General features: G+C 38.1%; 1 protein-coding gene across 2 annotated transcripts in view; it reads left to right on the forward strand.

Annotated features, from left to right (window-relative positions):
* Nucleotides 1–24,833, forward strand: part of POLE2 (DNA polymerase epsilon 2, accessory subunit) — a 34,945-nt gene extending 10,112 nt beyond the window's left edge. For both annotated transcript variants that reach the window (XM_053656898.1, XM_053656899.1), the window contains exons 6-19: nt 3,894–3,968; nt 6,311–6,394; nt 6,989–7,045; nt 7,218–7,266; nt 7,894–7,966; nt 10,779–10,951; nt 13,799–13,888; nt 14,055–14,109; nt 14,680–14,739; nt 14,827–14,904; nt 18,437–18,545; nt 19,383–19,559; nt 21,292–21,359; nt 24,754–24,833. In XM_053656898.1, coding sequence (XP_053512873.1) covers nt 3,894–3,968; nt 6,311–6,394; nt 6,989–7,045; nt 7,218–7,266; nt 7,894–7,966; nt 10,779–10,951; nt 13,799–13,888; nt 14,055–14,109; nt 14,680–14,739; nt 14,827–14,904; nt 18,437–18,545; nt 19,383–19,559; nt 21,292–21,359; nt 24,754–24,772 — 1,167 coding nt within the window. In that variant the 3' untranslated portion in view covers nt 24,773–24,833. The remainder of the gene's footprint in view (nt 1–3,893; nt 3,969–6,310; nt 6,395–6,988; nt 7,046–7,217; nt 7,267–7,893; nt 7,967–10,778; nt 10,952–13,798; nt 13,889–14,054; nt 14,110–14,679; nt 14,740–14,826; nt 14,905–18,436; nt 18,546–19,382; nt 19,560–21,291; nt 21,360–24,753) is intronic.
* Nucleotides 24,834–25,679: the final 846 nt, after the last annotated feature.

Raw genomic sequence — 25,679 nt, forward strand, 5'->3', positions numbered from 1 at the left:
ATGACAGGTTCTGTTCAGAACATTTGAGTTAAGTTCATAGTAGGCTATCAGGTAAAAGGTTTGTCTGGACCAAAGAAATCCATCTGGGTAGAGAGAAATTTAGGGTGCATCTGCCTGCAGTGATAGATGGACCTATTCAGAGGCGGGATCCTGAGAGGAAGATGCAATAGAAAAGGGAAGAGAGTAGAATTTGGGGACCAGGCTAGGATGGTGTTACATGGCAGAAACAAAAAGGTTCAAGGAGGAGAGGACTGACAACAGGCATAGACAGTGAAAAGGCTGAAGAGAATGAGCACCAGCATGTCTGTTCTGTCCTTCCTTCGCCTGCATAATGCTGCCAGGCTGACCTTCCTGAAATGGAGCTGTGATCATGGCACGACTTTGCACAGAATTCTTCCCAGGAGATCTACTGCCTATTGAATTAAATGGAAATTATACTTAATATTTGAGATGTCACACAATTTTGGCCTAATCTCTACTTTTCCTCTAATCATACCATACTAGAGCCAATACTGAAGTTTGGAATTATGGTTTGTTTTTTCCATTGTTCTGTGACTTTGCTCAGACCTATTTACTCTTTAGACAGCTCTTCCCTTTTATCTCTGTTGTTGAAACCCTCCTAATTCTGGGCGGCTGTTCTCGAATTCCTCTTCTTTTCTGAGACCCTTCTTGATCTCCAGTTTGTTGCAATTTCTTCCTGTTCGAACCACTGACTACTTACTAGTTCCCCTACGCAGCTTCCTGGCGCTGGCCCTGCCTCCCATCGGCATTTATCCCTGTTATCAACTGCAGACTCCTCGTTTGTTTCCGCTGCCCCATTGGGTGCAGTGCTTTTCAGACGGGATGCTTGGTAAATACCACATTGGTTTTAAAGTCTATTATATTATTTTGAGTGTGTCACTTAACCCCCTGAGCCTCATTTCTTCTCATCTTTGAAATAAAAGGGTTACATTTTATTTTAGTCCATTCATATTTTCATCACAATTGTCTTCCTGAAAGAAATCTGATTTTATTGTTATTCTACTTCAAAATTGTTGTTTTCAGACTTCTGGCCAAGGTGGGGCATAGGTGGAAATACTATACTTCCTCACAGAACCAAATTTAAGGACCAACAAAAATTTAGAAACAAAAACACAACCAAAACAGACAAAATTGAACTGTACTGAAGTTCGACAACAACGAACCATCCAGACTGGTAAGAGGGGTGGAGAGACTCCCAGCCTCACAGGAGAGTTCGTTGGAAGGACCCATAGGGTCCTAGAACGTACACAAGCCCACCCACCCAGGAGCCAGCACCAGAGGGCCCAATTTGCTTATGGGAAGAGACAGAGGGGACAGAAATCCAAGAGAGCATGGAACAAGTGCCATTGTTCCCTCTCGGACCACACCACCACATACAGCATCACAACCCAGCTACTGGGCTGCCCGGCCCTGGTGAACACCTAAGCAAAAATGGGCAACAAGACAGACCACACAACCCAGGGCCCCAGGGCAAGGAAATAAAGCCTAAAAGCACCGACTGAAAAGGTGCCGGCTTGTGCAAAATGGAAGAGGGGACTGAAATCTGAGAGAGCGTGGTACAAGCGCCATTGTGCCCTCTCTGACCCCACTCCCATATACAGCATCACAACCCAGTGTCATGGGTTGTCCCATGCTGGTGAACACCTAAGGCTCTGCCCCTCATACATAACAGGTGCAACCTGACCAAAAATGACTCAATCAGAAGAACAAATTAAAGCCCCAGAGCCAATACTTTTAAGCGACCAAAAGATAGCCAACCTATCAGATACACAGTTCAAACCACTGGTGATCAGGATGCTCACAGAACTGGTTGATTTTGGTTGCAAATTCGATGAAAAAATGAAGGCTACACTAAGTGAAATGAAGGAAAATGCACAGGGAAACAATAGTGATGGAAAGAAATCTGGGAGTCAAATCAGTGGAGTGGACCAGAAGGAAGAAAGAAACAACCAAACAGAAAAGAATGAAGAAACAAGAACTCAGAAAAATGAGGAAAGGCTTAGGAACCTCCAGGACATCTTTAAACGCTCCAACATCTGAATTACAAGAGGTACCGGAAGGGGAAAAGGAAGAGTAACAAGTGGAAAATTTATTTAAACAAATAATACAGGAGAACATCCCCAATCTGGCAAAGGAAACAGACTTCCAGAAAGTCCAGGAAGCTGAGAGTCCCAAAGAAGTTGGACCCAAAGAGGAACACACCAAGGCACATCATAATTATATTACCCAAGATTAAAATTAAGGAGAGAATTCTAGAAGTAGAAAGAGATAAGGGGACAGTCACCTACAAAGGAGTTCCCATCAGACTGTCAGCTGATTTCTCAAAAGACACCTTACAGGCAAGAAGGAACTGGAACGAAGTATTCCAAGTCCTGAAAGGCAAGGACCTACATCCAAGATTGCTCTATCCGGCAAAGCTATCATTTAGAATGGAAGGGCAGATAAAGTGCTTCTCAGAGAAGATCAAGTTAAAGGACTTCATCATCACCAAGCCCTTATTATAGGAAATGTTAAAGGACTTATCTAAGAAAAATAAGTTAAAAAATATGAACACTGAATGGACAGCTAACTCAGTTATTAATAACCACACCTAAGACAAAAGCAAACTAACTGTACTCCTAAAACAGCAGCGAAGCCACAGAAATGGAGATCACATGGAAGGTTAGCAACAAGGGAGTGGGAGGAGAAGGGGGGAGAAGTACAGAGAATACGTAGCATAGACAATGGGGAGAAAATAGGGGAGGGCAAGAGTAGTGTGGGCAATGCAGAAGCTAAAGAACTTACGACACATGGACATGAACTAAAGGGAATGTGGGTGGGAGGGGGTGTGCAGGGTGGAGGTGAATGAAGGGGGGAATGGGACAACTGTAACAGCATAATCAATAAAATATGTTTAAAAAATATTTGTTTTCCATTGTCTGTAAGGCAAACTTCTTTGCCTGGCATGCAGTCTGTGCTGTCAGGGTTTTTTTATTGGAGGTTACAGAAACTCAAATTGACTGGGACAGGAAAAAGTCTGGAGGTCCACCATGGGTTGACCCAGGTGCCCACACAAAATCATGAGGCATCTACCTCTTTCTATGTCCCAGCAACTTTAAAATTCATTTTACTTTCTAACAAGTTCTGAGGTGACAGAGATGGCCATGAGTAACACTAGCAACCGTTTTTTATTGGCTCAGCTCGAGGCCCTTGCTCAGTCCTGAACCAATCACTGACCAAAGGAGTACCTTGATTGATTAGGCCATGGTGGCCCGTCTATAGAAGGGGGAAAGGGCAGCAACTCTACCTAAACTGCATGGACACACAGCAGAGCAGGGAGGGTTTTCCAAACAGAGGCTCCAGCTTATCTCTTGCCTTGTCTGACATACTGCCTCACCTCATGTTGTAACGGTTCCTAAATACTCCTTTACTCTTAAAACTCTTTCATGTGACACATCCCTTCCTTTGCCCAAAGTGTCTTGCCTTAGCCTCCTTTTGTTTCCTACTAGCAAAGTCTTTTTTATCTTAGAATCTGGTTAAATGGCCCCTTCGGCCAAGGCTCCTTTTTATTTTGTATTGTGACCTCTAGGCACTCTCTCTCACTGGCCCCCATGCTATGAGGATGACAGCTTGGTTTGTTGTCGCCATGTCTGCACGCCAGAGTGTGCTGCTGCCAGGTACACAGGAGACTTAAAATGTTTTAAATAATTTCTTTTTTATATTTTAAATTACATTATCTAGATTTCTACATTCAGTTATGTGGATTTTCAAAGTTTAGAATAGATAATGGAGACATTAAGTTTAAGGACCGTGTTTTGTCAGGGTACTATTTTAATGAATCCTAGTTTTAAATGTCTGCTTCGGTAATTCATGGGAACCTTTCTTTCTTACAGAGGACGCACAGACATGAACTGTTTACTCCTCCAGTGATAGGTTCTCACCCTGATGAAAGCAGAAGCAAATTCCAGGTGAGAACATTGTCCTGGTTATTTAGGGGGTATAAGTGTACAAGTTTAATATTTATTGCTTATTCTGATTTATTGAATTGTAAATGAAGATGAACCACTAGTAACTGTTTAACTAGCTAACTGATCTGTGCCTGTCTACTGTTGATAAAGTCCATGTCCTAAGTCCTGGGTCCTACAAACCTCTAGTAAAAGCAACAATTTCCTTCTCTGGGGCAGGCCCTGCAGCTGTGGTAACCCCAGATAGTCTCCGGCCACAGGACAGATCCCTAGTTCTCCTGGTCCCTTTGTTATATACTATACTGGCTTTCTGTCCAACCCTCAACATTGCCCTTCACCCTCACTCTTACTCCAAAATACTGGTCCTTGTCCAGCCCATCCCTCTAATGATCACCACACACTTGTTCAACTACAATGGACCATATCAGTTGGAGTGATAACTTTATATGGGTACTAAAGAAACAACATTCATCGAATGAATGAGAGAGTCCGGACAGGCCACAGGGTTGTGGGGACCCAAGGAGCAGAGGTGAGAGGGATAATTTCTTCCATGTGTGTGCCTTCCATTTTTATACTCTTATACCTCGGAAAGTGATGATCAACCAGCACTGTCGCTTTTGTTCTAGCAACACACCTAATCACTGTCAGTCCATCTGTGGCTCTGCTCTCTTCTCCAGCACACAGAACCCACTGGGGGACAGTCCTCAGCTACTTGTGTCGGGGCCCCACCATTTCTGCAAGGTTCCAAATAGGTTCTAAAGAGGCCCAGTCTCTTCTAAGGTTCAAATTCTCCACCAAGTTAGATCAGAAATCATGATGATGAGTAGTCTGATAGATTCTGAAATAATAATACCAGATAATGCCCAAATTAATGTTTGATGACACCATAAGGACAAGACATAGTATTTGACAGTTTTTGCTTTTAACTTTTACTAAGAAAAAAATATAGTATATTTTGGAAACTGATATTACCGATTTTTCTCATACACACACATACAAGGTTTCCTATGGCAACTCAAATACCCATAGTATGGAAGCAATATTTCTCTTCTCCTCTTTGCCAAAGTAACTTTAAGACTTAATTAAGTATTATATTCTTTTCAATCTTTCCAAGCTGTTTAACTTTGTATCCCTGATGGTACCTTCCCTACTTGAACTGCCACTTATAATATCTATATGGCGATCTCACTCTATGGGCTGCAGAAATGGTGTCCTTGGAAATCCTTAATGAAGTTTTGTACTCCTGTGTTGCTTGCTTGCTTCATTGATTGGTTTTATGTGAATTTCAATATTTTCCTGTCTTTAAATTGTATTTTTATTCTCTTAATTGTCTTTTTTAAGAACCTAAGTTTTTAATTTGTTGAAGTCCAACTAACAGTTTTTTTTAATTGGATAATATTTTTGGCATTGTTTTTAAGAAATCTTTGCCTAACCCAGTTTTTAGGATACAGATCTAGTATTTATTTTTTCATATTTATCCTTAAGTATTTCATTTTGTAAAAAAACTATTTTAAAAGTACATTAAACTCCTGTGTTGTTTTAGGTTCATGTTTTTATTTTTATTTTTTAAAAAGATTATTTATTTATTTTTAGAGAGGGGACGGGAGGGAGGAAAAGAGAGGGAGAGAAGCATCAATGTGTGGTTGCTTCTTGCATGTCCCCCACGGGGGACCTGGCCCAAAACCCAGGGATATGCCCTGGCAGGGAATTGAACCAGCGACCCTCTGTTTGCAGGCAGGTGCTCAATCCACTGATCCACACCAGCCAGGGCTAGGTTCATGTTTTTAAAGAGGAACTCCAATATGAAATTTAACAGTTATTATTTTGGGATGATGGGATTACATATGCCTTTATTCTCTATATTTAAAATTTCTCTCCTTTGTTAAACATCTATTCTTTGTAATACATACCATTATGTAATAAAGAAGAAAGAAGGTCTATCTGGTAATTTCTGTAAAAATGAAAAATTATATACCCATTCATCCAGCGGTTGTTTAGCTTTTTGTAAGTTGAAATTATATTTTCTAAGTTTTATTTGATTTTCTACTATAAAGTAGGTATAAATACAGAAATGTACACTCAAAATTAATTATTAAAAGATTATTTTCTTAAGAGAATATATATATATATATTTTAATTTTTATACCTTGAGAGAGAGAAAGAGAAACAAGGATTTGTTGTTCTACTTATTGTTACATTCATTGGTGGAGTCTTGTATGTGCCCTGAGCAAGCATTGAACCCACAACCTTAGCATATCAAGATGATGCTCTAACCAACTGAGCTACCCAGCCAGGGCCAGAATATATATTTTTAATCTTTAAGGATTTATTTTGTTTTATTTTAGCTTAAAACAATAGAAACCCTATTGGGCAGTACAACGAAAATTGGAGATGTAATTGTTCTTGGGATGATAACACAGTTAAAAGAGGTAAGTTAAACTTAATAAGCATCAACTTTTATGTGCACCCTTTAGAATGATGAAATGTCAGTTACATATAGCATTTCTACAGAGAATAGAGGAGCGTAGTCATAACTGAAAGCTCTTACCTCAATTATCAAGTAACATTTCCATCTGTGTATGCTTCCCTGGTAGACATCAGGAAAGAGTTTCTTACACTGGCCACCAGATTCCAATAATCTGAAATTAGTCCCCTATTGACCTCTGGGTTGAGCTGAGCATACTGAATTTCTGAGAAAGCAAAGCTTCAGACCACATCCTGGTCCCTCGGAGACACTGTTGACTCTCTTAGGTGAAGGCTCTTATTGCAGCCAGGAGGTGTCTTTCATGCCATCTCCTGATCTTCAGTGGTTATTCTTTAGGTACCTAGGCATCTCAATTAAGTGATTAGTCTGAAGTAACCAGGCTAATAAATGGAAAAGCCTGGACTAGGAATTGTTGAGTTTTGAGGTACACCGTACTTTCTGCTATATTGTTTTGTCAAAATCATCAGTGTTTTAATTATTTAAACACAGTATTCATTTTTACATAATAGTGTAGATATGACTTTTATTTTGTTTTTAGGGAAAATTTTTTCTGGAGGATCCAACGGGAACAGTACAACTGGATCTTAGTAAAGCTATATCCTTCACTTTTATTTTTTAAAATCTATGTCTTTTTAAATCTGTGAATTACAGAAATTGATTATATGTCACTCTCAAATTTAGCTGTTTGGTTTCCTAATGTAACTTTCATGTGGTGGTGGTGTCGGAATTTAGAGACATAGGAAATTTTTTTCCTCAACCGTGTGTACCAGTTTCACAGTGGTTTATATACAGAGTCATGCTTTGTCTTAGCAGAAGGTAAGTCAGTCTACTTTCCTCTGTCCTCACCATTCTCCAGTAAAACCATTTCCACATTGGTTAAAGTATGTTAATATGGTATAACTGGGAGAGCATTCATTATGAGAGCGTACTTTCAACAACTTTAAATAAGTCTCAGACTGCTAATTGGCACAGGTTTCTTTTTGGGTTGATGAAAATATTCTGAAATCAGTGATGTTGTTTCTACAACTTGTTATATATTTAAAAACCACTGAATTATATACTTTTAAAGGTGGATTGTATGGTATGTGAATTATATCTTAATAAAGTTGAAAACAGATTTTAGATAGGGTCATAAAATGAAACATTTCCTAATCCATGTACCTTATCTCTTTACTGACACAAGTATTGTGAATAAAATGAAAAGTTTCAATTCTGAATCTATTTCTATTTCATGTTTTTTAATTTTTTTAAAAAATAGAACTGAGATTGTCTCTGGATCTAAAGTTGTTCTCTAGCGCAGTGGGAATGACCCCTTCTGTAGTCAGTTGACAGGGGATGAGATGATAGCCTGGCTTCACTGCTGTGTGTTTTATACTTTTGTCCTTTCAAACGAGAAGGAGAATTGAACAAATGAAAGTGACTTTTTTACTTACGTTTTTTCAGGTTGGTTTGAAGATCAAGTGTTTCACGTCAATGCCTTTGGATTTCCACCCACTGAGCCCTCTAGTACTACTAGGTACAAATATGTTTGACTTAAACCCTGCAGCAATGTTGTAATACTGGCAGTAATGAATGTAAGGTAGTATATATACCATGTCTCAGTTATTACAAGGCCTTAAACTTGGTGGCAAAATGCAAAGAGCAGTGGAAAATTGGAGTAAGAATGGGTATTATATGTAACTGAAAACTACTGGATTGACCCCAGGTAGTTGCAAAAGCATCTCTGTACTTTTATCTTTAACTGGGAAAGAATTCCAATTGACCTGTATTACTTGGATGTAAGGTCGATGAGATAAGAGCTAGGAAAAGACTTAGGAAAAATTAATTGCCGTGTTAATATAAAGTTCTTATTTTTGTATTCAACTAATGAGTGAAAGTTAAAAGAGGCAGATTCTGTAGCTCTTTAATATAAATGAAAGTATCATAATATTAGAAATTTCCAAGAGGGCCTTCTCTGAGAGGAGTGAGTTCCTGTCACTTTAACTAACTGAGCAGAGACTGAATGGTGGAATAAAAATGGTAGCTGGTAGGCTATGGGTTGAATTTAGTCTACAGATTCTCTCTCTCTTTTTCTCTCCCCTTCCTCTCTCTCTCTCCCTTCCTCCTTCCCTCCCTTCCTTCCCCTTTGCGGTGTGAAAATACATTTTGAGTTAGTTCCAACATTTAGAAATAGGAGATTTCTCATAAAACTCTATATTTCTGAGTTCTCTCAAGCCATTGATCTGGTGACATGGTGCCTGAATTCTCACCTGGCTACAACCCTACTGCAGTGACCACCTATTTGGGGCAGGTTATGTGTGTGCAACCTAGCTCATATCTAGTCAGCCCCAGTTGGCAGCTGCTCCGATATCTGTGTTTCCTTCCTGAAGCCTATATGCATTTGAGTTTGCTCCTCCGAGAAATGAAAGTTCCTTTCTAACTTGAGATTCTATTGTGAAGGTAAAGATTTCAACACATGTAAGGATTGAGATGTTAGTTCTGCATACCTGTATCAGTTCCGGTGCAGAGGTCGGGTTTCCTGCCTGGGGGTCATGGGCAGGCAACCTTTATGGTGCAGCTCCTCTTCCTTTGAAGCAATTTGGGGACAGTGCTGGTCACACTAAGGAGAACACAAGCCTTCATCAAGCCAGCTCGCTTTTAAGTGAATGTTTTCAATGCTAGTTTGTGGCTTTTTACTACATGGTAGGTCTTCTTTGAAATATATTTCAATCAAAATTGTTCTCTTAGTGTTTTAGATTGAAAATTACTACTCGGGAATGAGAGGTATAGTTGAGGAAGCTGGCAAAGAATATTACCATTTGGCCCTGGCTGGTGTAGCTCAGTGGATTGAGCGCAGGCCTGTGAGCCACACAATCGCGGTTCGATTCCCATCCAGGGCACATGCCTGGGTTGCAGGCCAGTTCCCAGCAGGGGGACTCACGAGAGGCAACCATACATTAGTGTTTCTCTCCTTCTCTCCTTCCCTTCCTCTTTAAAGATAAATAAATAAAATCTTAAAAAAAAAAAAAGAATATTACCATTTGCTTCAATTTAGCAAAGAGATTGTCATTATGTCCCAAATATTTAATTTAAATTACGCCATTTTCTCTAAATTGAACTGTTTTGCGTGTGTTTAGTACACCAAAGACTGGTATGAGGTGTCATAAAGTACATTAAAATAAAATAATCGTTTTATTCCGTTAGAATTGTAAATTACTTTTCTCTTAAACTAACTTCCAAATAAAATTCAAAGGGCTGTATTCCAGTGGTAGTTAGTGGATTCAACAGCAGACATTTTATTAAGTAATTTAATGTGTAAAAATACTGTTTTAGGGATACAAATAAGTACACTTAAGCCTACAACATGATCCTATCCCAAAGGGATTCACACTAACCTAATGCCTTCTTCCCACTATTGGACAGTTTGTCGTATAATTTTTTGGAATACAGATTTGCCAGAACTGCACTGCTATCTTCATCAGACTTTCCCTGGTACAGGGCATGTGACTTGTGTTTTCTGAGTCCAAGGTGGTATTAGAATTTCTAGAATATTTCTTTTCAGATTTGACAACTTAGGAAAAAGGGTACCGTCAGGCCTCCATTTGCACCTTATGTCCCATGGACCACGGACAGCAGAGGTTAGCAGGGTCCTTCTGGGCTTTAATTATGAAGAATCAGTTTAATACGTATTTCTTTCTGTGATACTCTGGTTTATGCTTGGGTGTATATTTTACTTGAAGTCACCATACAATTGTATCGACTTACTGCATTCCTCTGTAACTGCAAGATTATTACTATAAGAGCATACCTTTGAAAATGCCAAATACTTTTGGTGGCAACAGTAACAGCTGCCATGTCTGAGTGCTCACAATGTACTAAGCCCTGAACCCTAAGAGTTAGTCCTAACATACCTCCATATTTTCACAATTCTAGGATGTAAGTTAGTCTTTGTAGAATTCCTTGATTCCTTAGAGCAAATGTTTAGAAGTGGAATTGTTTGGTCAAATGGCTAGCACCCTTTTTGAGAACTTTAATTGGATATTATTCAAACTGAGTACCCATTTCTCTTTCAACTACGTGGAAAACTATGATTTATTTTAGTATTTGCTTTTGTCAGTTTTGAAAGGCACAGACACAGCCTATTAAGAATTTTAATTACTACTCTGTATTGCTCCTTTTCTGATTTTAGAATATTTAAGTAAAGTTTGCTACAAATAATACATTTTCATGGTACTATATACATTGATGGAGAAAAAAATCTCATGAGATAGTAAGAAGGTTAATTTGTAAAATTACAAAAATATTTCCAATAGAATATAGAAGATAATCATTATGTTATAATTACGTAGGGCATACTATGGAAATATTAATTTTTTTGGAGGGCCTTCTAATACATCTGTGAAGACTTCTGCAAAACTTAAACAACTAGAAGATGGGAATGAAGATGCCATGTTTGTGTTTCTATCTGATGTTTGGTTGGACCGAGCAGAGGTGCTGGAAAAACTTCACACCATGTTTTCCGGTAGGTTTCATTTTTTTAAATTCCTTTTGAACTGTTGTGGAGATCATGTTTTAAAACTAAATTCTTTTAAAAATGTGGTTTTTTTTAAACAGTAACCTATTTTTCTAACAAATGTTAAATCAGCACTGAGATATTTTAAATGAGTTCATCTTTAAGACTTACATTTTTACATTTGAAAAATAACTGTATGTGTGTGTGTATTCATGGTATATAAAGTTAGTGTAAAAGTGGATAAGAGCTTGGGCTATGGATTTTGACAGAGCTGGGTTTAAGTTACAGCCTAACACCTGGGGCAGATTACTTAATCTTCCTCAGCTTCTAGGGATGCTCTGAGGCATAATCAACACGATGCAGGGCTAGGCACATACAGAATAAGTGCCGAATGGACCTATTATTATAATTACTTTAAAAAAATTTTTTTCCTAGTTAAGAAAAAGAAGTTTACTTAAAAAATATATTTATAATGATCAAGCATATGAGAAGATGCTCAATCATAAACTCAAACAATGCATTATTTTTACCTTTTATATTGGCAACTTTAAAAAGTAGTTTTTTTAAGTATATTTTATTAATTATGCTATTACAGTTGTCCCATTTTTTCCTCCTCCTTTATTGCCCTTTGCCCTGCAGCCCCTCCCACCAGCATTCCCCCGTTCCTTAGTTCATGTCTATGAGTCATACATGTAAGTTCTTTGGCTTCTCCATTTCCTATGCTATTCTTAACCTCCCCCTATTTTGTACCTACCATTTGTGCTTCTTATTCCCTGTACCTCTTCCCCCATTCTCTCCCACCCACTCCCAGCTGCTAACCTTCCATGTAATCTCCCTTTCTGTGACTCTGTTCCTGTTCTGGGTGTTTGCTTAGTTTTCGTTTCTGTTTTTTAGGTTCAGTTGTTGATAGTTGTGAGTTGTTATTTTACTGTTCATGTTTTTTATCTTCTTTTTCTTAAATAAGTCCCTTTAACATTTCATATAATAAGGGCTTGGTGATGATGAATTCCTTTAACTTGACCTTATCTGGGAAGCACTTTATCTGCCCTTCCATTCTAAATGAAAACTTAACTGGATAGCGCCATCTTGGATGTAGGTTCTTGCCTTTCATGACCTGGAATACTTTGTTACAGCCCCTTCTTGCCTGTAAGGTCTCTTTTGAGAAATCAGCTGATAGTCTGATGGGAACTCCTTTGTAGGTAACTCTCTGCTTTTCTCTCGCTATTTTTAAGATTCTCTCTTTATCTTTAGCCTTTGGCATTTTAATTGTGATGTGTCCCGGTGTGGGCCTCTTTGGGTCCAACTTGTTTGGGACTCTCTGTGCTTCCTGGACTTGTAAGTTTATTTTCTTCACCAAATTAGGGAAGTTTCTTTCATTATGTTTTCAAATAAATTTTCTTGCATTTCCTCTTTTAGCATCTCTGTGCTTCAGATGTTGGGATTTTTGGAGATGTCCCAGAGTCTTCTTATATACTCTCCTCATTTTTTGTTTGTTTGTTTGTTTTTGAATTGTTGTTTCTTTATTCTGTTCTGGTTGAATGTTTATTTCTTCCTTGTGTTCCAAATCATTGATTTGAATCCCGGCTTCCTTCCCTCCGCTGTTGGTACCCTGTAGATTTTTCTTTATTTCGTTTAGTATAGTCTTCTTTTCTTTCCTTGTTTTTGCAGTACTCAATGATTTCTCTGAAAGCATCCTGATCACCAGTGTTTTGAACTCTGCATCTGATAAGTTGACTATCTCTGTTTCACTTAGTTCTTTTTTTTCATTTTTTATTTATTTATATTTTTCTAGAGAGAGGTGAAGGGAAGGAGGAAGAGAGGGAGAGAAACATCCATTTGTTGTTGCCTCTTATGTGGCCCCCACTGGGGACCTGGCCTGCACGTGCAACCCAAGCATGTGCCCTGACTGGGAATCGAATCGGTGACTCTTTGGTTTGCATTCTTCACTCAATCCACTGAGCTACACCATCCAGGGCTGTTTTACTTAGTTCTTTTTCTGGGTTTTATTCTGTTCTTTCATTCGGGCTGTGTTTCTTTGTCTCCTTGAATTGGCAGCCTCCCTGTGTTTGTTTCAGTGTAGTAGGTAGAGGTGCTTTGACTCCCTGTCTTAGCACACCTGTTAAGTTGTAAGGGGCAGAGCATTAGGTATTCACCAGGGTAAGGTAACCCCCTTCAGTGCTTTGTGGTGCTATGTCAGTGGGAGAGGTCAAGAGGGGCCAATGCCGCTGTCTGGCCTCTGAAAGTTTGTTGGGCACTTGCCCTGTTTCCAGTCACTTCACCCACTTCCTGCACGGAACTGATGCCCTTCTAGCTGCTGCCCTGGTGATGACTCCCAGAGTGGGTGGGTTTGTGTACTTTCTACAACGATGTGGGCCCTTTAAATGGACACTCGTGAGAAACTGGGAATTTCTTCTGCCACCCCAACCCCCACTGATTTTTATAGCTAGAAGTTGTGAGGCTTTATCTTCTAGCGCTGGAACTCTGGGCTGTGCTGTCTGGCCTGGGGCATGGATCTCTTACTCCCCAGGGTATCCCTCTCAATTTTTACCCACCACATGTAATTGTGGGACCTCCCCACAATCCACCGTCAACTCTCCATGCATCTTTGTGCCTGTCCACACAGTACCGTGTCCTCATCACCCAGCTCCCTATCTCTGCCCTTCCTACACATCTGGGTGAATGTGACTTCTTTAAATCCTTGGCTGTTGGACTTGTATACATTTTGATTTTCTGGCATTTCTGGGTGTTTTTTGTTTTGAGGTTAGTTGTAAATCTTTTAGTGGTTGTGCATGTCTACCTACCCCTCCATCTTGACTGGAAGTCCAGCAATGATCATATTTATTCTCATATTTTTAGGTTATTCACCAGCCCCTCCAACCTGCTTTATTCTCTGTGGCAATTTTTCATCTGCACCATATGGAAAAAATCAAGTTCAAGCTTTGAAAGGTATTAAGGGACTATTGAATAAGTGTTTCTACAATTGTATAAACTAATAAGCAGTAATCTACCTTTTAATTTTATTCAAAAGATGTAAAGTTGTAACTAATGAAATATCATTTGATTTTATGTGTATTATTTGCAAATTAAATTTAATATTCCTTTAAAATTTTAGAATCCCTAAAAGCTTTGGCCGACATAATATGTGAATATCCCAATATTCACCAAAGGTAATGATTTCTACTGCTATATTTTTATTGAAACGATTGTGTTTTAAAAAACAAAAAATGAATCTCAAGTTCGATGTCAGTGATTATTAAGAAAGGAATAGAAGAAAATGTTGAAGAAATTAGTACAGCTAAGAGAGAAAATTTTCCTCACCTCATGATAATGTATGTAACACTGCATTAGATACTTAGAGTGAGAAGTATTAAAAGGATGAATGGCAATTTCAGATGTATTTTGAATTTTTTCATAATTTTACTCTAAGTCTAGAGCTGCATTCTTCAATAGGATAGTCACTGGCCACATGTGTCTTTTTAAATTTAAAGTTAAGTAAAATGTAAAATTCAGTTGCACTGGCCACAGGTCAAGCACTCAGTAGTTGAACAGCGCAGATATAGAACATTCCCATCATTGCAAAAGGTCTGCTGGACGGTGGCAGTCTACACACTTTTAGTAGTTCATTTATTAAAATGCATGAAATTTAAAAAATCTCTTCCTAAAGGCAATAAGTTGTTTTTAGGAAATTGGATAGAATTACAAGATTTTAAAAAAATGAATTATATTGAATTTTACAGTAGTCGTTTTGTGTTTGTACCTGGTCCAGAGGATCCTGGATTTGGTTCCATCTTACCAAGGTGAGTTTTTTTCAGATTCTTATGCCAATAGAAAAAATTTCATAAAATTTAAAAATATACACTATATTACATAAATTGTTTTTATAGGCCTCCACTTGCTGAAAGCATTACTAATGAATTCAAAAAAAGAGTGCCATTTTCGGTTTTTACTACTAATCCTTGCAGGTAAATGTTATTTTTTTATTTTTTTTTAAATATATTTTTATTGATTATGCCATTACAGTTGTCCCATTCCTCCCCATTCCCCCCATTCCCCCCATTCCCCTCCACCCTGCACACCCCTCCTCCATCATCCCCCCTTTAGTTTATGTTCATGTGTCACAAGTTCTTTAGACTCTATATTTCCCCTACTATTCTTGCCCTCCCCCTTATGTATTTTCTACCTACCATCTGTGCTACTTATTCTCTGTACCTTCTCCCCCCTTCTCCTTCTCCCACTCCCCTGTTGCTAACCCTCCATGTGATCTCCATTTCTATGGTTCTGCTCCTGATCTAGCTGTCCTCTTAGTTTGCTTTTGTTTTAGGTGTGGTTCTTAATAACTGTGAGTTTGCTGTCCTTTCACTGTTCATATTTTTTATCTTCTTTTTCTTAGGTAAGTCCCTTTAACATTTCATATAATAAGGGCTTGGTGATGATGAACTCCTTGAATTTGACCTTACCTGGGAAGCACTTTATCTGTCCTTCCATTCTAAATGAAACCTTTGCTGGATAGAGCAATCTTGGATGTAGGTCCTTGTCTTTCATGACTTGGAATACTTCTTTCCAGCCCCTTCTTGCCTGTAAGGTCTCTTTTGAGAAATCCGCTGACAGTCTGATGGGAACTCCTCTGTAGGTGACTGTCCCCTTATCTCTTGCTGCTTCTAGGATTCTCTCCTTCATTTTAATCTTGGCTAATGTAATTATGATGTGCCTTGGTGTGTTCCTTCTTGGATCCAACTTCTTTGGGACTCTCAGCTTCCTGGATTTCCTGGAGGTCTATTTCCTTTGCCAGATTGGAGAGGTTCTCCTTCATTATTTGTCCAAATAACTTTTCCCTTGTTGCTCTTCCTCTTCTCCTTCTGGTACCCCTATAATTCAGATGTTGGAATGTTTAAAGATGTCCTGGAGGTTCCTAAGCCTCTCCTCATTTTTTTGAATTCTTGATTCATCATTCTTTTCTGTTTGGTCATTTTTTCCTTCCTTCTGGTCCACTCCCTTGATTTGAGTCCCAGTTTCCTTTCCATCACTATTGGTTTCCTGTGCATTTCCCTTCATTTCAATTAGTTTAGTCTTCATATGTTCCTCTAATTTGTGGGTATAATCAACCAGTTCTGTGAGCATCCTGATCACCAGTGTTTTGAACTGTGCATCTGAAAGTTTGGGTATTTCTTCATCACTTAGATTTATCTGCTCTGGGGCTCTGAGTTGTTCTTGAGCCATGTTTTGATCTGTTCCTGCCTGTTGCATATGAGGAGCGGAGCCTTAGTTGTTCAGCAGGGCGGGGCCACCCAGGTTGCTGGTTTGTGATGCTGTGTGTGGGGGCGTGGTCAGAGAGGGACAATAGAGGTTCCCTCTGTTGCTTCCTGCCGCTGGGGCCTGCTGGTCCGTCTCACTGCTCATTCCTTCACCATTTTACCTGTGCACGAATGTGTGACCACCATCAGCCCTCAGTGGGTCCACCTGCTTCTCCATACCTGGGATCCGCCCATGGCTGCTGGCGTACCTGGGTCGCACACCTGGGTCGCGCACCTGGGTCGTGCGCCTGGGTAAGTCTGGTGAATCTTTCCTGCCTGACCCCGCTCTGCTGCTGGCTCTGCCCCTCTTACCAGTTTGGCTGAAGGGTTCGTTGTTGTCAGACTTCTGTGTAGTTCAATTGTCTGTGGTTTTGCTGCGTTTTTGTTGCTAAAACTTTGTTGTTTTTAAACTTAGTTGTGCGAGAAGGTACAGTGCTTTCACCTACACCTCCATCTTGGTGGAAGTCTGTTTTTCTTTCATTTAAAAATTAATTCTTAAAATTTGTCTCTGGATTTTTACTGTTAGGAGATAAATATGAAATTTATATTTATTTCACCTTTTTCAAAACTTTGAAAATACTTTAACTATGCTTAAATAATTCACTAATAATGAATTTAGAAGCTTGACTAATAGAGGCTTTAGATATTTTCAAGTGGGGCCAGGTAGCACAGTTGGTTAGGGCATAATCCCCATGCCCTAGGTTCTGGGTTCTATCTCTGGTCAGGGCACATGCAAGAATCAACCAATGAATACATAACTAAGTGGAACAACAAATCCAGGTCTCTCTCTACCTCTCTCTCTTCCCCGCCTTCCCTTCTTCTCTCTAAAATCAATTAATTAAAAAAGTTTAAAAATAAAATAGATATTTTTATTACACATCCCTTAAGAAAAGTGACAGCAGAATGAAAAGATTACACATTTGCTGTATGTGCTGCTTAATGTGATCATAGGCTCTCCTGAGGGTATACACCCTCAGTCCTTGCTTCTTTTTTATGCCCCCATTTATTCCTGCTATGACCTTATCCTGCCCCATGGCTTTAAATACCATGTATGTTTGACAACTGCCACATTTATATATCCAGCTTGAACCTTCTCCCAGACTTTAGCCTCACATATCCAGTTGCCTATTCATCATTTTCCATTGGGTGTCTAGTAGACAACTCCTGACCAAACCTCTGGTCTTCCTCCTCCCCTGTCAACCCCCAACCTGGTCTGTAGCCTTCTTCTTCAGAGTTCATAGGCTCTTTATCCTTTTAGTCACTCAGGCCCAGAACTTTGAGGTTTCTCTCACATGCATTTTTTCAGGAAGTCCTTCAAGACTTTTAAGGAAGACTTCAAAATATATGTAGAATCTGGCTACCTCTATGTCTGTGACCCTCTATCTTCTTCTAGCCTGGGTTACTGTGACAGTCGTTTGGTTGGTCTCTAGCTTTTACAGCTGCCCTTCTGTAGTTTATTCTTAATACTATGTCCGAGTGATCCTTTGAAAAGTAAGGCCCTTATGATCCTGAAAGATGGGACCCCCCTCACGTCAGTCACTAACATCCGATATCCTTGCAATGGAAGTCAGAGCCCTGCATGATATGCCTCCCGTGTCCTCTCTGCTCTCTACTCCTACTCTTCCTCCTCATTCAGTCCAGTCACTACTACAGCTTTTTCTTCCTGTTCCTCAGATGTGCCAGGCATGCTCCGTCCTGGAGCCTCTGCTCTACCTGTTCCCTCCGCCTGCAGTGTTCTTCCTCTGTCTGCCTGTCTCACCTCCTCCAAGTCTGTCCTCAGATCAAACTTCATCATGAGCCCTACCTGTTCTGATCATTCGCTTTCATACTCCAGCCTTCTAGACCTTCTCTTCCCACAGATGGTCCTAGTGAACCTTTTTATTTTTCCCATACTCGTAACCATCTTCCCACATACTATATAATTACCATGTATATTGTTTATTTTCTCTGACCAGCCTTCTCTCATTAGAATGTAAACTTCATGAGGGCTGGGATCTTTTTGTTTTGATTGCTCATTCCTAGAGTGCCGAACACATATGAAGAGCCCAATGAATTACTAATGAATGAATGGAAAATTCTGATTGAATTTTTGCTGCGGTCAACAATGGAAAGTGGGAATGGTTTGGTATTATAAAATATTTTGCCTTTTAAATTACCTCATTTTTTCTGATGAAGTCAAATTCAACTATTGTTTGTATTTCAGAATTCAGTATTGTACACAAGAAATTATTGTGTTTCGGGAAGACTTAGTGAATAAAATGTGCAGAAACTGTGTCCGTTTTCCTAGTAGTAATTTGGATATTCCTAGTCATGTAAGTTCAGAGTTTTCTTTATGAAACTATTTTACATGTTGTATTACATAAAATTTTAAGCTACTTGATTATTTCCTCTCCTATGTATATTATGGTTCAAAATAACTTAAACATACTTTTGTCAGTAATATTTGATACTATGTAAGTGTTTCTCATCTCTCACTGAAATATCCCCTAATGTGTGGAGGAAAACCCAGAACAAGCAGGAAATTTCATTGAAGTTTCTTGTTAAGCTTTTAAATTCATAAATATTATATTTTAAAATATATTTGTTTTAATAAAACATTCATGTTTATTAAATATTTCTTGTGCTATGTCTACATCAGGAAGATGTGTAGTGTTTACCTTGTAGCTTCAAGGTTCTAAGATATGTAATTACCAATACCTGGTTACATGTCCCCGTTTTCAGAAGTATGAACATAGATCATGCAGAGCATTTTCTCTATTTATTTTATAATATTTAAAGCTTACATAGGTTACATATCTATTCTTGGCATTACTCAAGCTATGGAATTATTTTTAGATGAACAGAATTTGTGTGAATTTATTATATAGCTGTAAGTATAGTTGCCCCATTATAAACATTGGGGAAGTAGCTTTTACAGAATATGGTATTAAATGAAAACTCATCAATTTTTCCTAAACTACAGCATAGTTAATCTCATTTCATACCTGTTTCCCAAACAGGTACAACTTTGCTCTGTGGTACAAAGTCGTCTTAATTGTTTCTCATATTTTCTAATTCCTTTTGGTAATTAATTTTTAACTTGAAATGATTTGTTAGCTGTTTTAACTTTTACAAATGAACTAAAGTTTGTTTTGTGTCATTCTTTTTAGTTTGTAAAGACTATCTTATCCCAAGGACACCTGACTCCTCTACCCCTCTATGTCTGCCCGGTGTACTGGGCTTATGATTTTGCTTTGAGAGTGTATCCTGTGCCTGATCTACTTGTCATCGCAGACAAATATGATCCTTTCACTTTGACCAATACCGAATGTCTCTGCATAAACCCAGTAAGAATGTAGTTATTATGTAGTCAGAGTTTGTCACGACTAGAGTGTTATTTTTTTAAATTTAAAATATGCATTTAATAAAATTACTGTAGGAGTAAAAATACTATTAATGGAACACTGAATTAATTTGATATATACAAAAAGTTCTTAAACTTTTAGTATGGCATGTGACTATAAAGTAATGTGACTTTTTCTTTAAATAAATAAATAAATAAATAAACCAAAGCTTATAAATCCAAATGAACATTCTCCCCCTTCAAAGTAACTTGCCTTGGGATTCCTTCTGGGAATATCTTGAAGACCCTGTATCCATTCTCTTTGAACATATTGATGCTACTTGTCCTTTGAGAAGGCTTTTGATTTTTAGAAATTGCCCAAGTCCCCCAAAATCTAAACCTGGTAAATGTGGAAATTCTTAATGGGACACATTTTAAAGTTCATTTTTATCCATAAATTTGAAATTGCTTCAGAATCTTGAAGTTGCTTCTGAATTTCTACAGAAGTATGATTGACTTTTTAAAGTTAGGGAAGGAACACAGCATGAACATTGTTGTCAATGTCAAGGTGTCTTCACCAGAGGTTTTATACTCTGTGCTTCCTTGATTCTTGTGAATTTTAGACCTTAATACTTTTTTGCTTCATCTAGGTCATTTCTAGAAACATCCTGACTAACTATTGGTTGCTGCTTCTTCAAACACACACGTATTATGTCCAGCTTCCTCTAAGACAGGGTTTCTCAACCACAGAACCATTGACATTTTGGGCCCAACCTTTGTTGTGGAGCATTGTGCTGTGCATTGTAAGATGTTTAGCAGAATCGTTGGCTTCCACCCACTGGATGAGAGTAGCAGCCCCCAACTGTAACAATCAAGAATGTCTGAGGGTAGTTGACAAATGTGCCCTGGGGGACAAAATTGTCCTCGGTTGAAAACTACTCTAAGGATGAACATAGTCAACTGATTTGATTTTATTTGAAATTTGTGACCTCATTTTTGTAGACTCTATTCACATTCCAATATTCTTTCACAGTGAGGCTGTATCCATATTTAAACTAAACAGTTTGGGTATTCTCATAGTTAATTCTTTTTTTGAAAACATCTTATTTCTGATTTTTCCACCTTTTCATCTTGTAATGAGTAAAACCATTTCCTACACCATCATTACATCTTTTTACCTTATATACCTTTTGGACCCAAAACTTGCTTTTTACATTGCTTCATCCCTTCTTGATACTTGTTTACATTAATGAATGCCTGCAATGAATGAGGCATTGTATTAGTGCTGGGGACATGCAGACATGGGACAGAGTCTCTGCTCTAGAATTTAGTAGTGGACACAGTCGTATGTGTTCAGTGGCTTTGAGGACACATTGGAGGGTCATCAAACCCAGATTTTCACTGCAGAGAGGGCCAAGAGAGGCTTCTTAAAGATGTCTGTCTTATATGGATCTTTAGCATTGCACAGTACTACTTAGCTCTAACACTAAGTAGAGCCACTCCTACTTACATTTCTAATCATATCTGCTTGCACTGGTCTAGCCAGTTTGAAAGACTTGCATCAAATGGAGATATAGTAACACCTCTCTGAAAAGATCAAGAAAAAATCTGTCTCATCACTTTATAGTCACATCTTATAACTTTATTTTTAAAGTCATGACCAAGAAATTTGATTTTAAACATATGAATTCTTCTGTAAAAGTTGAGTTTATTTACAGGCCTTTTTCTCCCCAAAGGGCTCTTTTCCAAGAAGTGGATTTTCATTCAAAGTTTATTATCCTTCCAATAAGACAGTAGAAGATAGGTAAGTGTATCCACAGAAATGGGTAGAAGAAACTGTTTCATGGTACTATATTGCTAAAGATCATATGTTCTGTAGGTGTGTTGAGGTTTTTAAAAATGTTTGCGGTGACCCATTGCCAGTATTCTATGCTGAAGTTATTGTGGTCATGCTGTGTGACATGGAATTGTATGTACTTGATGGCATGTTTGTGATGAAATAGATCAAGCACTGTTTTCTGAGGGAAGAAATCTCAGACCAGCTCTGGAGGTGGGCTAGTTCTCTCACACGCTTACTCCTAATGGTTTTTGTATTCTGAGGGGTCAGCCCTGCCCTCCACATAGTTGAGTCTCAAAGCCTAGGTAATCTGCTTTAAATTGGCAGCAAAGAAGATGGAAGGGGCTGGGTGCAATCGTGGTAATGGGGAGGTCATGGAGGAAATAAGAGAATAATCACCAGGTGGGTTGTGGGTTTCAGAGGGTGATCTATAGATCACCTGCATCGGAATCCTCTAAGGTCCTTGTTAAAAATGTTAAGTTTCAGGATCCCACCCCAGATTTAGCAAATAGCTTGCTCTGTACTTCTACAGCCCATAATATGCATTTTGACACTATGTTCCTTGGATTCAGACATCCTAACATGCAATATCAGTTAATCAAAGATATTTTTAAAAGCTTCCACTACCTGTCAAGAATGAATAACCAGATAACTGCCCTCAATTTTCTTTTTAGAAAATACCTCGTCACTCGGACACAACCCAGTTGTCTCTTTTTTGGGGGGGGGGAGGGGGGGTAACTAAATTAATTAAAATAAAAATCAACACAATCACATGATAAAATTTTCAAGCAATGCCTAAAAGTGTACAATTCAAAAGAATAATACCTCTGCTTCCTAACCCTGAACCCATGATGAACAGTTTCTTGTATATATTTCTTGAAAAAACAATTATGCATTATTCTTGCTGCTCAATACTCAGGGAGGATTGAAGTCTATTCACTTTATGAGACAGTCTATTTTATTACTTTGATTATTTGACATATATTTGATTCTGGTGGGTTTTTTTTTAAAGATTTAATTTATTTATTTTTAGAGAGGGGAAGGGAGTGGGGAGAGAAAGAGAAGCATTAATGTGTGGTTGCCTCTTGAGCACCCCCTACTTGGGACCTGGCCCGCAACCTAGGCATGTGCCCTGACTGGGAATTGAACCAGCAACCCTTTGGTTCGCAGACTGGCACTCAGTCCACTGAGCCACACCGGCCAGGGTGATTCTTTTTTTTCTTTTTTTAATCTGCACCCAAAGATACATTTATTGATTTTAGAGAGAGAAGAAGGGAGAGAGCATAAACATCAATGTGAGAGAGATACATTGATTGGTTGCCTCCCATATACACCCCAACCAGGTACAGAACCCACAACCCAGGTATGTGTCCTGAGCAGGGATCGAAAATGCAACCTTTTGGTGCATGAGATGATGCTCCAATCAACTGAGTCACCTGGCATGGGCTGTCTGATTCTTAATATATTCCAGACATTGCTTAGTTTTTGGAATATAACGCCATAAAGGTTATATGAAGAGATACTCTCATAAAGGTCTTTAACCCATCAGCCTTACATGTGTTTAACTTTACCTAGCCCACTGTGAATTCAACAAAATAAAATAAGAATTGATTTGGGTCCTGGCTGGGTAGCCTAACTGGTTAATGTGTTGTCCTGATATGCCTAGGTTGTGGGTTCAATCCCAGTCAGGGTACATACAAGGAATCAACCAATGAATGCATAAATGAGTGGAACAACAAATTGGTCTCTCTCTCTCTCTCTCTTTCAAGTCAATGACTTAAAAAATGATTTGGAATGCCTTTAGGTAAGGGAAGCCATCTACTCCAGTCTCACCAGTTCTTGTTGTCAAGATACAGATGCCTCTGAGGGCATTTGATTTTGTGACCCCAGAATTAAGTTACCTCTGAGGGCTGTCTACCTGGAACACGTTTCTCCACCTTCTCACTGACTTACTGAACTCAGATTTGGTTTAAAACTTATCCTGCTATGAAAACCAGTGTTGAGATCTTTAAACAGGTCCCAGAACAAGAGAACTCTGCCTGTCCCAAGAAACTGTTTGGATTTATCTTAGGGAGCCTGTAAACCTTCTAACAGATTCCCTTCCCTTTAGCTGCTAGGAGCACTGCCAAATGCGCAGCCCGCCTCTGAAGCCGCAGAGCAATTACAAGCATAAAAGTTAGGTGCAGCTGTAGTGTCATCTCCTTTTCTGATCTGTATTTTCACCTTACCTGAGTTTCCTTATTTACTTTTACCGTTTTTTAACATTTATCTCTGTAAATCATTTTATGTCTGTTAATAAGTTGGGATATAAGCAAATAACCCACAGCAGGAAATTAACTGATTTATTATGACAGCACAAGACACTTTGGTTTCATTTCCTGTAATGTTCCCTGATTGCCCAGCAGAATTGTTTTGTGTTCTAAGAACTTTATACAGATTCCTCTGATAGTTCTTAACACTGTGTTGGAAGTTGCTTATGTGCCTGTCCCTCTTAACAGTTTCTAGCAAAGTAGTACTTGATTTGCAATTTGTGGAGTTGAAATAGTTGGTTCCTTTATCTTCTGTGGACTCTGATACTGAAAACCTTGCCATAATTTCCAAACTATCATTAGTATTGGTAATATGAGGAATCTTCTCAGGGCTGGGTCAAACAAGTTGATATATGTCTATTTTGGGGGAGAATGAAAAGTTTTCAAGATATAGTATAATAATTTTGTCTTCCTGCTACTTAGTTTCTCCTAAGAAGAAATCTTTGGGTGGAATATTTGTGAAATCATATTGTAGAGTTAGTTGGTCAGAATAAAAAATGGTAAAAACTTATAGAGGGTAATTTTAAAAGATTTCTTAAGACCTAACCTGCATATACCAGCAATTTTATGGCTAGGAATTTATCCTACAGGTATACTCTGACTTATGAATAAAAATGGGTACAACTGTTTTTACTGTAGTTTTTATACCAGTAAAACAAATGGTTTAAATGTATATGCTTATCAGGAGTTTTCTAATATATTTAGATTTTAAAGCATGAAATGATTAGTTACATTATAAACATAATATATTTATTAAATGATTGGAAAAAGGTATAGAATAGTGTTCATAGTATTCTACCACTTGTGTGGGGGTATGTGCTATAAAAACACATTAATGTATGTGATTAGACAATCTTTATAAGGATGTGCTTTATGAGGATATACAGTTGTTTCTAGGGAGCAGAGAGTGTGAGACTGGCGTATTTTTCCATCACCTTTTCAACTTGGAACTATATACATGTATTTTAAAAATCAATGAACTAAAACTAAATATTAAATGTATAATTTAGATTTCCAAAATGTTTCATTTTATGAATATTTTCTATTTTCAGCAAACTTCAAGGTTTTTGAAATTCTAGAAGACCATCTGAAGAAACAAAATTCATCAATATTTTGCTTAATTTTATATTTTATGTAATTTTCATATTGTTACAATAAAATTATGGTAAACTTTAGAATGTTTAATTTTGTATTTTGTGAAATATTGCTATTGTTATAATAAACAAGGTGGTATACTTTATACAATTTTATAGGGAAAATATTTTCTAATCTATTAAGAAAAATATGAAATGTATATAAAGATGTAATCTAGTTATACATTTGTACTTAAAAACTGAAATTTCATTATTTCTATACTAGTCATACGTTAAAGTTCATTTTAAGAAAAACATATTTAAATTTTCTGAATCATTATTTTAATCCAACTTAGGTTTTTAATCACTGCAAGAGTCCTAACAATATATTTGACGGTTTTCAACCTGTTTGAATTTCAAGTCACACAATTTATTCTAATGACAGGGAAAACCTTTGTTACAGGGTATCACTTTGATATTTGTTACATGATTATATTTTGGCACTGGAAATTTAAAAACATAGTCCCTGTGGTTTATACATTTAAAAGACATGTTTACTTTGAAGCAGCATCTTTTGCCATATTGGCTGTAATTACTCAACACCATTCTTTAAAAAAAAAAATTATTTATTTATTTATCTTTAGAGGGGAAGGGAAGGAGAGGGAGAGAAACATCAATGTGTGGTTGCCTCTCATGTGTCCCTGCTGGAAACCAGCCTGAAACCCAGGCATGTGCCCTGACTGGGAATCAACAGCAATCCTCAGGTTCACAGGCCTGCGCTCAATCCACTGAGCTACACCAGCCAGGGCTCAACATCATTCTTTTGCTTTTAGTTTATAGTGTTGCAGTAATGGCCCAGAAATGAATCCAAATGACAGGAAGTTGTTAGAGGTACAGGAGTATTT

This window comes from Artibeus jamaicensis, unplaced genomic scaffold, assembly GCF_021234435.1.
Source record: "Artibeus jamaicensis isolate MK-2021 breed Jamaican fruit bat unplaced genomic scaffold, CSHL_Jam_final scaffold_286, whole genome shotgun sequence".
NCBI lineage: Eukaryota > Metazoa > Chordata > Mammalia > Chiroptera > Phyllostomidae > Artibeus > Artibeus jamaicensis.